At 42.3% G+C, this 16,016-nt stretch overlaps 1 protein-coding gene across 1 annotated transcript in view; it reads left to right on the top strand.

Moving 5' to 3' along the window:
• The window catches only part of elmo1 (engulfment and cell motility 1 (ced-12 homolog, C. elegans)), a 224,673-nt gene that overhangs the window by 99,951 nt on the left and 108,706 nt on the right, over positions 1–16,016 (top strand). Inside the window, exons 12-13 of the mRNA XM_073024050.1 lie at positions 7,900–8,022; positions 9,486–9,614. Of these exons, the coding sequence (XP_072880151.1) occupies positions 7,900–8,022; positions 9,486–9,614 (252 nt within the window). The remainder of the gene's footprint in view (positions 1–7,899; positions 8,023–9,485; positions 9,615–16,016) is intronic.

Here is a 16,016-nt window from a genome sequence, read left to right as displayed (position 1 = left end):
TAAGACGTGAGGCGTCCTTCTTCTTAATGCTTCCTCCCCAACACGGAGCACCAGAGAGAAGAGGCTGACAGCTGAATGGATGATAGTGGTGGAGCTGTGAAGATGGGGATGAGCAATAGGTATAACTATTGAAGGAAGAACTTTAATAGACTACATTCTCTGTATTCAGGCCGTTGTTTATGTGGTTAACAATGGGCAGTGTGTTGAATGTTCCTCATAATTGCCTCAATCTTGTGTATGAGCAAATTAAAGGTGAGAGAAGGCCAGGTGGTTTGTACATTTGTACCATATTCATAATAGTCAGAGAGTTCCAAACCACACAACCAAATAATCTCCCAGGAAAGGCAAGGATTCCAGCATTTTAATGAGCAAAAGATATCTGGAAAATCTGTGACAAGTCAAAACTTGACCAAGGAACAGATTTGTATATGCGTTTCCTTGATTTAAATCTCTTGCCTCTACAATGTAAATGCTAGCATCTTACAAATAAGCACTCGGTGGAGGTTCCTGCCAACGTGTCAGATATGTGCTGCTGACCAATAGATTTAAAATTGACAAGAAGAATTTCTAAACTGACTGCTATTTGAATGATGTTTACATTAAACGACTGTATATAAAAAAACCTACTGGTTGAAGCCAGTTTGCATTCAAAGTGAATTCAGAGCTATTGTTTTGAATTATGTTCATCATTACTAACCCTCTTTGGATTAAGCTAGCAGAAACACATGTTCAGCAAGATCTGGTAGGTTCTTGGGAGAATTCAAATAGAATGAAATGTTAAAATCACATTGAATAGATACAGATCTACTGGGAGCAGTACTAAAAGACCAACTGTAGTTACTGCACGAAGAAAGCTGACAGACAAAGGGCATTACATTTACACAGAATGATTCTTAAATCATAGTGATCATTTGGAGAAGCTGTAATTTTCTTGTAATTCTATATTGATATAACCTCCCAGTACCATTCCACAGCGGCTAGTACATTTTGAAAGGAGAAAGCAATGGAGCAGTTTAGGAGGTGACCTGCAAAGTCGAGGGGTTTAATAGTGAAGCTGAGCCGGGTGGGGGGGGGGGTGGTGTGGGGGAATAAAAACTTAATAATGCACAAGAGGCTGGAATGATAACATGACTGATGATTAGATTTTCTCAGTACACCTATGTCTCCTGTATATGGCTGAATGTAAAAGCTATTTTTTATAGTGCTTCTATAAAGTGTGCTGGGGTACCACAATTATATGGAGTGTTTGTGTAGATATACAGTAATGTAACACATTCACATTCATGTTTTACACAATAAATTTTGTGAAACTTGCACCGCTGGCAGCAATGAAGGCCCTCCATCTCTCTCGTCCTTGGCCACTCAGACGTAGAAGGATTCTTCATTGCAGTTTCTATAACAGTTTTCTTTGACCAGTCAGGGCTGTTAACCATGCGCTGATCCCCTGAATCTGGAGAATCGTTGGACAGCTCTTAAGTCTGGCCTCTAACCTTTGACCTGTTTGGCATGGGTGACCCTACCAAGCATCAAGACCTGACTCCAGCCAGCATAGCTCCCAGGGTCATTAAGGCGCACAAGCCTCTAACCCATGACAAGGTTGTGGTCTTCTTGGAGGATTCTTGTGGAAGTCCAGGACTAAGTCTGTAGAGTTCTACCATTTTTCACAGATAAAGTGTAAATGTTGGACTGGAATAATGAAAACAATTATAGAAGGACTTTTTAAAAATTCATATTATTGGAATAAAGTTCATATTGGAAACTCTTGAGAATAGAGGAATTTGAGGGGATTAAAAATTAAACAAAGGGAATATACTGTATAATGTGTTTCACGGTCTGCCTGCGGTACCTATTGTCACTGGAAACATTTTTCAGCCAATTTGATTCATGCTCATGTCATAACAAAATTGCTAAGAGTCGTGAATGTAGTAAAAGCGGTAAGACCGTGCAACTCTGTAGCAAGCAGTTTTGCTCAATATTCTCTGTGTCTCTAGTCAAACTGATGCAATACAGTTATTGCACCACAATTTACCTGACAATGTGGAAAATTTCAGGGCAAATCCAATGAGATAAATTACTGCATGATAAGGCCATAAGACATTGGAGCAGAATTGGGCCATTAAGTACATCGAGTCTGCTCTGTCATTCTGTCATGGCTGATTCCGGGTCCCACTCAACCCCATACACCTGCCTTCTCGCCACATCCTTTGATCCTCTGACCGATCAGAAAACGATCTATTTCTGCATTAAATATACCCACAGACTTGCCTCCACCACAGTCTGTGGCAAAGCATTCACAGATTTACTACTCTCTAGCTTAAAAAAAATCCTCCTTACCTTTCTTCTAAAGGGTTGCCCCTCAAACATCCTCTCCACATCCACCCGATCTAGTCCTTTCAACATTCAGTAGGTTTCAATGAGATCCCCACTCACTCTTTCTCAGCACGACCTACACCTCCACCCACCTTCGTATCATCTACAAACTTTGCCGCAAAGCCATCGATTCCACTATCTAAAGAATTGAAAATACACGTGGACTAAGATGTTAACTGTCCTGTGCTATCACCAGTGGGATCATCAGTTGATCTGCCACCTGTCTTCAGGAGTTTCTGCCCGCTTATGATCAAGACTCCCTCGAGATGGTGGGCCAGCAGTGCTAAAGCACCACCTCCCACTGGTGAGCTTAACAACTTGGCATCTGCCTCTATCAGAGTTGTTGGTCGCTTCCATCCAACAGATAGTCCACTCTTCAGGTGTCTATGCAGCTACTGAAGAGTTTACAAAAGATGGATACATTGTCCGACTATCTGTCCCTCTGGACGTACTTAGTCCACACCCACGATGATCCTGCCTCTGCTGCCTCAGCTACAGCCCTGCTGGTTGACTTGATCTCTCTTCTAGTAAAGCCAAGGTCACGCAGCCACTTCTGGAAAGTGAACGCAATAAAGCCACGGCATCCTACTTCGAATGGACAGCATGAGACCTTCCACCCTCTGTCTCTGCACTCTGATCTTAATTCTGCATACTTGGTTAACTTGTGCTCATGGGCTTCATCGATGTTGTCTTCCCAGGGGACTGTGAGTTCACCAATAACCACTTCTCTACTGGTGTCAGACCAGATGATTATATCTGGACGCAATTTGGTGAGAACTATTTGCTCCGGGAAATTACCTTTCCCATCCAGATTGGCCTTGACACACCAATAATTGGCTGAAGAAAGTATGCTTGATCGTGGGCTTGCGCTGTACACCCTTGACTTAGAGCCTTCTTTCACAAATGTTCTGTGCAGCATGGGGCATGAGATAAGTTGTGTTGCAGTATTCTCTGCTGAACCGCTCCTGTTACAACTTTGAGAACATTGTTATGTCTCCAAGTGTACATGCCACTGGAAAGATTGACCCTGCGTGCACTCAAAATATGCTGAAGTGTTCCCTTCTCGCCACAAGCAGCATATCTGTCTGTCTTCATACCAGGTGCTGAGGTTGGCAGGTGTTGGGAGCAGGTCATACACTGCTCTATATAGAAAAGAAATGTGGAGCAGTTCCATCTGCCACAGGACATTCCAAGATAGACGTTGTTGTTCAACACTTTCCCACCAGGTCCAAGCCCCTTGTTTGGCCAGGCCAGCTGCTTTAACTAACCTCTTCTACCTCTCGTATTTCACGCGTTACAAGCTCATGGTGCTCCTCACCTGTAGAAGATGACCACCACTTGTGGGTTGTCCATCCAAGTCCCTGGCAGCCTAGCTGGGTAGCCCCAACCGTCTCCTTGTGCTTCAATCTAGACTCTGCCTCATCGACTGCTGCCCGAGCTCACCACTTCCTGCCTGATCTCACATCCAGCTGGGTGTTCTTGATGACAGGGTCTTTTGAGTCTTGAAGCATCAAGAATGATTTTACCTTGGCTATCTTGACCTCTTCAACAAGGGATTGCACTGGGATGGTAAGCTTTGTCTGGCTACTGTGGATTGCAATATTAGTGAGGCTGCTCGGTACTCCAAGCCACTTCTTCACATACTTGTTGATCTTCCGTTCCATTGCCTCAACATGGGACATTGCCACTTCATAGACAGTTAGTGGCCACATTATCCGTGGCATCAGTCCGTACTGCAAGCACCACAACTTCAACTTGCCAGGCAAGCCACACTTGTCGACAGACATCAGACCTCTGCTGATCTGTTCTCCTGTCTCTTGAACCCTCTTGGTGTCTCTCGGCTCCTCTGTGTACCATTACCTTTGGCTCTTAATTGGTTAGTCCTGAATGGATGTAATCTCCTCTCCACAAAGGGTGAAATGAAAGTCAACCAGCATTCCTCTCCTAAGAACAAGGCTCTTTGACTTCATGGTCTTGAACTTCATTCTTCCCCAATCCATTAGCTCCTCGAGTCGAGATAGTACACTTCCCACTGCCTCCGTGCTAGGAACCAAAAGGGTGAGATTGTCCATGAACACACGTACTGGTGGCAACTCCCCTCCGCCATCAAGTGCGACACCTGGTCCCACTGATTCTGCAGCCCTCACAATGACCTCCATGGCTAACACAAAAAGGATGGGTGAAATCGCACATCCCATTGGGATACCAATGTCCAAGCTCTGTCACCTAGTTGTAAACTGCTGAGTGGAAAACCTCATCCGGAAATCGTAGTACTGCATAACGAAGTTCCTCACCTTAGCAGGATTCCATAGGAATTCCATCGCAAACTCAATCAGGGCATGGGGAATGGAACCATACGCATTTGCAAGATCAAGCCAAACTACAGCCAGATTTCTTCTTAACCTTTTCGACTCCTGGATGGTATACCATATCATACTAGTATGTTCAAGGCATCCCGGGAAACCTGGTATTCCTGCCTTCTGCACGAATGTATTTACCAATCCATTCTTATCACAAATGAAGATATTCTTTCTGCGAGAATGCCAAACATAATCTTCCCCTCTACATTCAGGAGTGAAATTGGTCGGAACTGATTCAATGTAATAGAAATCTCTTCCTTCGGGATGTATACTTCTTCAGCCTCACTCCGTGACAAAGGAACAACACCTTGTCTCCACGCCACCTTTAACAATCTCCACAAGCATTTCCTCAGCTCTTCACACTTCTTGAACACCTTATACGGCACTCCATTAGGTCCTGGCACTGAACCTGATCTTGCCTTTTTGATGAACCGCTTGACTTCTGCCAGTTTGGGTTCTGACCAATCGAACTCCACTCCTGGCTACGGTAGGCTTCACAAGCCCAGAAATGTCAGGCAAAGGAGCCTCCCGCTGTTCGTTAGAGTAAGTGCTTACCAGGTGATCCTCAGGTTCTTGTTGAGAGATGTTAAGCTGCCCGCTCTTATTTTGTTCAAACAATCTCTTTGTGAACCGGTGAGGGTTCTCAAAGAACGCCTTTCTTGCCTTCTCTCTCTTCTTTCTCTTTTTACGCTGTGACTCTGCATGACAGAGTGATGCTAACTTTATTTGAAACTGCTCTTGGAGATCAGCAAGCCCTGGCTTGTCACCTTCACTTGCTACCTTCCACCTCTGTCTCAACGATCTAAGCTCTCTCCTCAATCTACTAATCTCCTTCCGGCACCTGCTTGGTTGCTGTGTAGGCTTTGCTTTCTTTAACTCAACTAAACCAAATCTGTACTTCCCAACATTATAAATCTTCCAACTTTCTCTTTGATGTTCCCCTGAGAGTGTTCTCCAACATCATACTGATATCCTCATCAAACACATGCCAAGCCTTCTCATCTGCCATTGCTGGCCACTTGACCTTCCTCTTCTTCTCTACCACCTCACCACCGCCATCATGCGAAGGATCTACCTGGGTACTGTGGTCTGCAACCTGACCCGGGTTATCTCTCGTCTGACCTGGTGTATGATGACTCTCTCCAGAACAAATCGCTGTGGCATGTGTATCAGTGGTTGAAAAGACCACATCTTGTGTGCTTGGTGAAGTAATTTCATCTTCGTCCACTGGGATGGAATAGCACTTCAACTTTGCTTGGTGGACTCGTAACCCTTTAATGCTGGAAAACGCTCTCCCACACCAACACATTGGACACTCAGAGCCTCTTATCCTAGCTCTTGGTCGTAGTCGTTCCCTGTAATTAACTGTATCTGTCCAGTTGGGTCCATCATTCTCCCTCCCTCTCAGAGGATCCCGACAGTATGTTTCTCCATGTAAACTAGAAGCTTCAAGAAATAGGTGCTCTTCTGAACTGGTGCCTGGACTGCCAATCCCGACACCCCCGGTGCCAGTCTTTCCTGGCTGACCGCTGTCTCTCCACGCTGCCACCGGACTATTCCCAGTTGTCTACCAGACTATTCCTGGTAGTCACTGGTGTCCAGAACAAAAGAATTGAAAAGTTGGCCCTTACCCATTGGTGTAGTGAAGGAAGATGTCAACAGTGTTATCAAACGGTACTTCTGTCACCAGTAGCTTGCTCACTGACGCTATGTTAGGAATCCATTACACACCCTTAACTCCAACCGCCCTCAGCCCAAAGGTGACAAAGGAGAGAATTCTAAAGGTTGAGAGTGGCTTTCCTCGAGATTGAGTGCGTGATCGAAGAGTCAACAAGTAAAACTGAACTGGTGGATATCATGCAAAACCGCATAACTGGCCAGGTACATGCAGCGTACAGAAGAAGATTGTTACGTTTACTGAGAGTCAACTATCTCATCTACATGATATTGGGCAGAATGCTCAAGGCAGTCTCTTGGGTACTGCCATCTTTAGGTTCTTCACCAATGTTGTTGTGATAGCACATTTCACCCTTTCATAAACGTTCATCCCAAGTCTACCCACAAGCCTTTTTATTTATAATTCTACTGAGGTAGAGGATAGAATATTGAATATGCAAAGAAGCCTACTCCAGAAAATTAAAATTAACCAAATTCTAATCTTGCTTTCATGGAAGGTTTGAGCCTGAATTGTCTAATTTTATAGGCCATTTATTCAGTAACCGCTAGAGCTGAAAATCGCAAAATATTCATTGCTGCTCTCTTTGGAAATATGAAAAACACATATTCATCTAATTAATATTCTTAGGGAATTAGCCTGTAAAATCATGAAACTTCAAGAGAATATAATTTTAATTTTCTAGTGCAGGTTTCTTCTTTAGTGTTTAACATTCTATCCTTTTATTTGAAGAGATATTTAAAATGACTTAACATTTTAAAGGAGCTGGTCATTTGGGTAAGCATTCTTGTCATTTGGCTCTTAGGTTCCAATGATTGACAACTTTAGGAGAAATTCAAAAATAGAAATTTCTTTCTGGTGACCTAGTCTGGAGTTATTCCATGGGGCACATGAAAGAGTGAATTTCTGATGAAAGTAAATCAAACTATTCATTAATTATCATTAATTAATTTTATGGCTTCCAGTCACTTTAAAGCAACCTAAAGTTTACTGTGTTCTCTAATAGAGAAAGAGTGGGGTTTTATTCAGTGCCTGACTGAGTAACTCTTGGCTTCAGTGCATTAAGGCTGGTATAGGGAAAGGTCTCTCAGGCTCCCTATTCCAGAGCGCTGCTTAGTGGTCTTTACCAGAAAGCTAGAGAGTTGCTTCTGGGTTCGATTTTGTTGCTGTCTGCATTTCAACAGTTTGCCAGTACCCACCATCCGGTTCACAACGAAAATGTCTGCTTGGCAGAAGTACCAAAAGGCAAGTGGAGTGCACTGACCCATTACCACCCCACCCCCCGTTCCCCCAGGTGGATGGGAAGGAAATGACCTTACAATGGAAAATATTAAAAACTTGATGGGACAACAAATATTGTTATCTACAAATCGTGCTTCACAAGGGTTTACATGCACTTTCCTACCTAAGTAGTCATTCAGTGTGTAAATGAGAATGCACTGTGAACAGACTATTAACATTGTCCTGAAAAGTGTTTTTTTTTCTCTGCAACAGCATGTTATTCGTGGGAACCGAAGCATTCAGACTGAAATGGCTCACCAGCTGTATGTCCTCCAAGTGCTGACTTTTAATCTTTTGGAAGACCGAATGATGACAAAGATGGATCCGCAGGACCAAGTGAGTATTTTACTTTGGTTGGACTCTGCTTGGAGCACTGTTGGCAATTCTGGTCACCACCGAAGAGGCTCACCAGGAAGTTGCCTGAATTGGGGAGTTTTAGCTACAAGGAAAGTTTGGACAAACTTGGATTGATTTTTCAGGGGTGTTAGAAGCTGTAGAGCAACCTGACACAAGTTTATAAAATTGTGAGAGGCATAGACAGTCAGTCTTTTGCCTGGGGTGTAAGTGTCAAATACTAGAGGGCAAGGGTTTAAAGTGAGAGGAAAAGTTTAAAAGAGATGCATTTTTTTAATAGAAAGTAGTAGGTTTCCCAGGGGAGAAAATAGAAGCAAATACAACAGCAGCACTTCAGAGGCTTTTAGTAGGTTTCAATAGGTACATTTAATGTCAGAAAAATGTATACAATATACATACTGAAATTCTTTTAGATAGGTGATGAACAGAAAGGGGATAGAGCAGGAGTTCCAACATTTTTTATGCCACAGACCAATACTAATAAGCAAAGGGTCCATGGACCCGGAACAGAGAGCTATGGATCTTGGCAGAGGGGGTTCGATAGATCGGCATTGTAGGTAGGTTTGGCACCAACATGATGGGTCTTAAGGCCTGTTCCTGTTCTGTCTTTTAGTACAGTGATCTGAAACATGAGTTTATCCATCTCTCTTTTTCATTCATTGTCAACTAATGCTTTATTTGGAGCTTTCTTCATCGCACCCCTGCCAAGACCCCTGTTCTTCAGGCTGCCGCTCTGGGTTTGGAAGTCATTTCGTTGCTGCAGTTTTTGAATGCATTTAATTTTTTCTTGCTCGTTTTCAGAACAGGTGCATTGTTGGCATGGCTGATGTTTGTCGTTCATTTCCAGTTGTCCTGAGCTAGCAGAATGGCTGGGATTTGTCCGTTATCGATTACTAACAGGCTGTCTTTCTCTGGCTGAGAAATCTCAGCCAAAGAGAGTTTCAGCTTTCTCAAGTGGGCATCGTGCTATGACAATAGATTTTCTGAAGAACTTAATACCAGGAATGGATCATTTGATTCCCTGAACCTTTGCTGTGCTTTGGGGAGATCGTGAAGGATCCCCTGTTCCACCGTAGCTCAGGCTGACTAAGGGCAGCTAACCTGCGTGACTTTAGGCAGTGCTTAAAGCTGATGTCCAAATGAGAACACCGTCACTTCTAACATAAAACACAATTTAGTTTGCTGAGCAAATCATTTTAAGTGGCTAATAGACAATAATTTGAATGTATCAGGGGTAGTGAAATCAGCTTTTGCTATACTGTTTTGGCCTTGGTCTTCTGATACATTAAAAGAACTAATTTGCAGCACTTGGACAGGACAGTGAAGACAATCTCATAGGAGTTAGATTGTGAAGAAATGCCTTTTGATGAATTGCACAGCTGATCTCACACCCATTACCTTCATCCTGCTCTATTTAATTGTTTCCTTCCTGCTTTGCCTTTCAGGCCCAAAGAGACATCATTTTTGAGCTACGTCGGATTGCGTTCGATGCAGAACTGGAACCAAGCAACAGTGGCAGCATTGAGAAACGAAAATCTATGTACACCAGAGATTATAAAAAACTGGGTTTCATTGTAAGTTCACTCAATCACCAAGGAAGCACTGTAAGAGGGAAATATAGAAGGTTGTTTTAAGAGTTCTTTTCTTCTCAGAATCCTCACTTTTCTAACTCTCACTGTATTGATCAGGATCATCTCTGAATTGAAACAAGAATAGGGAGCAATTCCTTATGTTCAAAGGTGGGATGATTATGCTGCAAAGCCAGATAATTAATTATATTTATTTATATTCCAAATTCATTTCCCAGTTGTGTTTAGCACAAAATCATTTCCTGTCTTTGTGTCAAGTCGATACTTGAATCATCCATCATGTTAGAACCAGGAAGGTGTTTGTCTTCAAATTATGCTTGAAGACCAAGCTTTTTGCCCAAGATTGACATAGTTGGATCACATCTACAAATAGGCAATCATTATTTATACAGAGCAGAAAGGACCGCATCTTCTGAAATGATTCGTTACATCTGTGGTGCTGGATGAGATCGTTGGCTTTTGGCATGGCAGGAATTCACAACAGAGCAAATTAAATTTAAAATAGTTTTACTCAAGTAATAACAATATTCCTGCTTTGTGCCTCCTTGAACTTTTGAATTCTTAGCAATTATCTTTGAATCCCAAATTAATTCAGAATCATTTCCATGAATAAATTAGCTTTACTTATCTATAATTATAAGTTGCTTTTTTTCCCTACAGTGTAAAATATTTCTGTTCTGTTGTGGTTTTAAGAACCTATTTTCTGTATTGACAGCTAAATCTTTCTTAATTGTGTTTCATTATTTCCATCAGTTTTCTGATTATTTTAACTACTTTGCATATGTTTTAAATAATCTATAATAAATTACCAGCAGCTTCAATTTCAGTATTGAACAATGTTGTTAGTTTTTCATGGTCTGTGACTATATTAACAGATCAAAGCATGTTGGTAATTAATGGATGCAACTGCTATTCTGAGTGAGTTTGTATTAGTAGGAAATTAATTTCTGTGTTAGGTAACTCGAACTCCTGAATTCTGAACAGTCACCATAATTTACATAATGACCATAGCCTCTGGGCTTTATTTCTCAGTAACCACCTTGAGGCAGAAACAAGCAGTGTTTATAGTTACACTGCACATAACCGCCTGTTTCTTTTTGCACAAAGCTCGTTTGATGGATGGCGTTGCTTCTGTTTCTTCAGTCGTTCCTGGATTTATTTTGTTTTAAATCAGCCTGTTCAAACGTGTGATTGACGAAATACACCTGCAAAGTTGCTATTGTCACTACTCCTGGCGGTAGGAATGGGAAACCGGTTTGTCTTTTTTCTTTTTCCGCCTTTTATTTTCTTGGCGGTGAGGGCTCTTGGCAGGACGCAGTTTCAGAGAGCACCTCTAATGTTTCCCTCAGCAATGATTGCCTTGACTTTGTGATGGTCTCAAGCATCTTTGGATTCATGTATTGAGGCTAAGAAAGGATATTACAAAAAATGAGATATTCTAAACAGGTTTTTCTCATGTAAAACAGCAAAAATGCAACTTCCTTCTTCCTGTACCTACTTTTTGAGTCATGAACCTGCAGAGAGGCCGTGAGGTGTGTGGAATAAGGTAATCAATCATTACAATAAGAAATAAGTCGGCAACAACTATGAGGATTAACTTGACTTTGTGGGGTCATAAGTATCGCTCTCAGAGAAAAAAAAAGCACTAGCTAATATACACCGTTTTGTGTGTTTTTGGCTTCTAAACATGGACTTACATTAATCCTGATTAATTTGGTGCAGTTTCATTCTTGTGACTAACTTCTTGCATCCATCATAAGCCTGAGTTTAGTTCAATACTGAATGTCACGCATTTATTTCCCCCAGCCTATAGTGCCTGTCAGATCTAATCCTCCTCTGTGTAATCTTCATGCACTATATTATTAATCTTGAATTCCTCAGCAGTTTCCAGGGGGAAGAAAAAGTTAAAATAAATCATCTCTGTCTGAAGTTGCAGCTTAGTTTGGAATGTAAGCTCTGGGCTCCAATTAGACACTTCCAATGTTGGGAGTGTTACCATTAAATCATATTTGAAGTATATGCTCAGATTCTTGGCTGGCTTTTGATATGAGCTAATGAAGGGGAAGTGTTGGCTGTAAAATGATTTCAAGAGTGACTTACATATCTTTAAATTCTGTGACTTGATCTTTAAAAATTGTGAACAAAGAACCTTGACCCCTCTGTGCAGCTCTGTAAAAGCTTTTGGAGTTAATATTTGAAATTGCATGCTTGACCTTTTCCCTTGGAATGAACAAGAAATTGAAGTATGTATTTGACATTTCAAATTTTTGTTGTTGACATTTTACTGTTTTCAGTAAGAGCTAATGAAAATTGAATCGTTAAAGCTTTCAGAATTAAGCTGGTAATATGACAGGAGCGAGGAAAGAGCCTCAAAACAAACAGATTTGTAAAATAATTTCCAACTTTTAATAGTTGTTACAACTTTTGATTTACTTCTTGTTTTTGTCACTTCTATTTCTGCTAATGCAGGCTTGTTTTGTGATGGTTTTTAAATAATTCAGAGACTTAGGGCACTTCTGTATGATTAAGAGTCTCATTGGGCTCGGATTTGCTGCCAAAATAACTGTGAACCTAATGGTTCTCTCCATTATTGATAAGTAAATGGCACCACATCGTCAGATAAGAGGCAGGCATGCAGTTAAGCCAAACTCTGAAATGCTGGTTAATTTATGGTTGCCTGTAACTAGCTTGGCAAAATGACATCTCGTGATTGAAGTGCATTGAATCGTGTGTGGTGAAATAGCATCTGCATTGTTAAACCCAAACTAAACTTGGGACAGCAAGTTAGAGTAATATAGTTAAACTAAAATTACAGTTTGAATGCCCTTTTAATTACTGCCTCTTTGAATCAGGATAGGGTAAGGGTGAAAATCATTTTTGTACTCTAGGTATCAGGTTTAAATAGCTTGTTACTGTAAAGAAAAATTGTATAAGGTACCCCATGCAAGGCTTATTGAGAAAGTAAGGAGGCATGGGATCCAAGAGGGCATTGCTTTGTGGATCCAGAACTGGCTTGCCCACAGACGGCAAAGAGTGGTTGTAGACGGGTCATATTCTGCATGAAGGTCGGTGACCAGTGGAGTGCCTGAGGGATCTGTTCTGGGACCCTTACTCTTCCTGATTTTTATAAATGTCCTGGATGAGGAAGTGGAGGGATGGGTTAGTAAGTTTGCTGATGACACAAAGGTTGGAGGTGGTGTGGATTGTGTGGAGGGCTGTCAGAGGTTACAGCAGGACATTGATAGGATGCAAAACTGGGCTGAGAAATGGCAGGTGGAGTTCAACCCAGATGAGTGTGAAGTGGTTCATTTTAGTAGGTCAAATATGGCAGAATATAGTATTAATGGTAAGACTCTTGGCAGTGTGGAGGATCAGAGGGATCTTCGGGTTCGAGTCCATAGGGCACTCAACGCAGCTGTGCAGGTTGACTCTGTGGTTAAGAAGGCGTACGGTGTACTGGCCTTCATCAATCGTGAAATTGAACTTAGGAGCTGAGAGGTAATGCTGCAGCTATATAGGACCCAGGTCAGACCCCACTTGGAGTAAGTTCTAGTCATCTTACTACAGGAAGGATGTGGAAACCATAGAAAGGGTACAGAGGAGATTTACAAGGATGTTGCCTGGATTGGGGAGCATGCCTTATGAGAATAGGTTGAGTGAACTCGGCCTTTTCTCCTTGGAGCGAAGGAGGATGAGAGGTGACCTGATAGAGGTGTATAAGATGATGAAAGGCATTGATCATGTGGATAGTCAGAGGCTGTTTCCCAGGGCTGAAATGGCTAGCACGAGAGGTCACAGTTTTAAGGTGCTTGGAAGTAGGTACAGAGGAGATGTCAGGGGTAAGTTTTTTACTCAGAGAGTGGTGAGTGTGTGGAATGGGCTGCCAGCGACAGTGGTGGAGGCGGATACAATAGGGTCTTTTAAGAGACTCCTGGATAGGTACATGGAGCTTAGAAAAATAGAGGGCTATGGGTAAACCTAGTAATTTCTGAGGTAGGGACATGTTCGGCACAACTTTGTGGGCCAGAGGGCCTGTATTGTGCTGTAGGTTTTCTATATTTGTGTTTTCTTTTGTATTTCACTTTTCTGTCATTTTTTTCTGCTCCCATTTATGTTTTATTTTTCTCCCTTTCCTCTTACCATACCTGGATTCAAAGGCATTCTCAAAATGTTAATTTTTCTTTCCTCATCAAGGTCAAAATGATAAATTTGCCAAACTGTGTCTAGTCTTTTCCTCATAATCTGGTTTCTTTGCTCACCTACGGCACTGAATAATAATCTCTTGAGTGAGATGGCCGTTGGTTTGGAGTCCAGTGCAAATCAGAAGGAACAGTCCACCTTCAACAGTGCTATCTTTAGAATAAGTGCAGGGGAGTTCTCCATAGGTTTTGGTCAATACTTATCCCCCTCACTCTCTCTTTCATTTTTCTCCTTCTCTCCTTTCTTATCCCCAGGGTAAGGGGAGTCCAACGCTATAGGGCATAGACTTAGGTGGTGGGAAACATCTAAAATGGACTTGGAGAGCCAACATTTTCACGCAGGGATTGGTGAGTACGTGGAATGAGCTGCTGGAAGAAGTGGTTGAACCAAGTAGAATATATTTTTAAGAAGCATTTGGATAGTTACGTGGAAGGGTTGGGCCAAACGCAGGAAATTGGGGCTAGCTGCATGGGCACTGTGGCTGGCGTGGAGAGGAGCCAGATGGTTTGTATCCAAACTCTATTGCCCTGAGACCCCGAGTCAACCCTCATGATCAAAATAGACCACATGGACATTTCTACCTAGTTTTTGGGGCATTTGCTGCATACAAATTGGCTGTCTCATTTTCCATCTGACTAACTGCATATCAAAAGTACTTCAACTCCTGCCTCAGAGGGGACCTGGATCCACTCCAATTTGCCACACCAGGGCAACAGCAGATGTGATTTCTCCAGCTCTTTACTTCACTCTGGGACTCTCTGGGCATCAGGAACTTGACCGTCAGTGTGCTGTTCATTATCGACAAGCTTCAAGACCTGGGCTTCTGTACCTCCATCTGCAGCTGGATGCTTGAATTTCTCATTAACAATCAGTGAGAATTAATGACAACATCTCCTTGCTGACCATCATCACAGGTGCACCACAAGGCTGCATCCTTAGCCCTTTATGTGTGTGTATACAGACACACACACACACCCCTGTGTGGCCAAGCACAGCATGCAATGCCAGCTTCAAACTCACTGATGGATGAAGCAGGGATGGTGCTGAGTCAGCTTGTCAGTGTGGGGTAAGTCGTGGTTGAGTGACTCCTTTTGCCCAATGTCAACAAATCTGAAGAGCTGATTGTTGACTTTAAGAAGGTAAATGTAGGCCAGTTACAAATTAGTTTCTATCTAGAATCATGTGAATCCTACCATGGGTTTTCCATTGACCCCACCAGGAATTCTGGCCCTTGACAGCATGCTCTGCTTTGCCAAGCATCACCAGGATGTGTGGAGTCAGCAGGTCTGGGTTCCTCGGCATTGACTTGTTGGATGACCTGTCCTGGACCCACCACAAAGACGCACTTGTAGGGAAAGCATACCAGCATCTTTACTTTCTTAGGAGATGGAGACTTGTCATCGAGCACTCTAAGTTTTATAGATGTACCGTTGGCTGGTTGCGTGATGGTCTGGTTTGGCAATTTGAAGGCGCAGGCATGTAAGAAGCCGCAAAGAGCTGTGCACTCTGCCAAATACATCACAGACATGCCCCTCCCCACATCCGCAGGAGGCGCTGACTACCATCGAGTAAGAGAGAACGGAAGCCTGAAGTCTCCACCATGTTACAGAACATTCATTTGATCACTCAGTTCTTGAATCAACCTACAATCACTACAGTTGAGAACACTATGACCACTTCACACTAAAACTGATTTTGCTTTTTTTTTGTTCTAGGCATGTTTTCTTGTAAAAAAAAAAATTGAGTATAATTTATGTTAATTGTTTTTCCTGTGAATGTTTCTTATTTAATGCTATGTGCCTGTGATGCTGTAAGCTTATTCATTACACCTCTGGCATACATGTATTTGTGCATAAAACAATACACTTGACATTTGATATTTACTTCTCTGTGTAAGAGTCATTTTGGGATGTTTTTAAAGTCATGGCCTTTCAGTTTTCTGACTTCCCTTCTTCCTGACAGATATCCAGAAGGAGTCCAAGTTACGGTTTCCTCAGTGGAGATTGGGCTTTTGCAATGCAGAGTACCGTGTTAAAAAGAGTAATTATTCTGAGCTTCCAGCTGCCGTCATTTCAGCTCTCCATCGCTTTAAACCTACAGTCTGTGGCTTCTTGTGCTATCACAGTGAGGCCCAATGCAACACTGAAGAGCATCACCTTATCTTCCACTTGAACAGCCTTCTGGTCC

Source organism: Hemitrygon akajei, chromosome 20, assembly GCF_048418815.1.
Source record: "Hemitrygon akajei chromosome 20, sHemAka1.3, whole genome shotgun sequence".
Classification (NCBI taxonomy): Eukaryota; Metazoa; Chordata; class Chondrichthyes; order Myliobatiformes; family Dasyatidae; genus Hemitrygon; species Hemitrygon akajei.
Note: the sequence above shows the minus strand (reverse complement) of the source record. Positions and strands in the feature narration are given on the sequence as shown.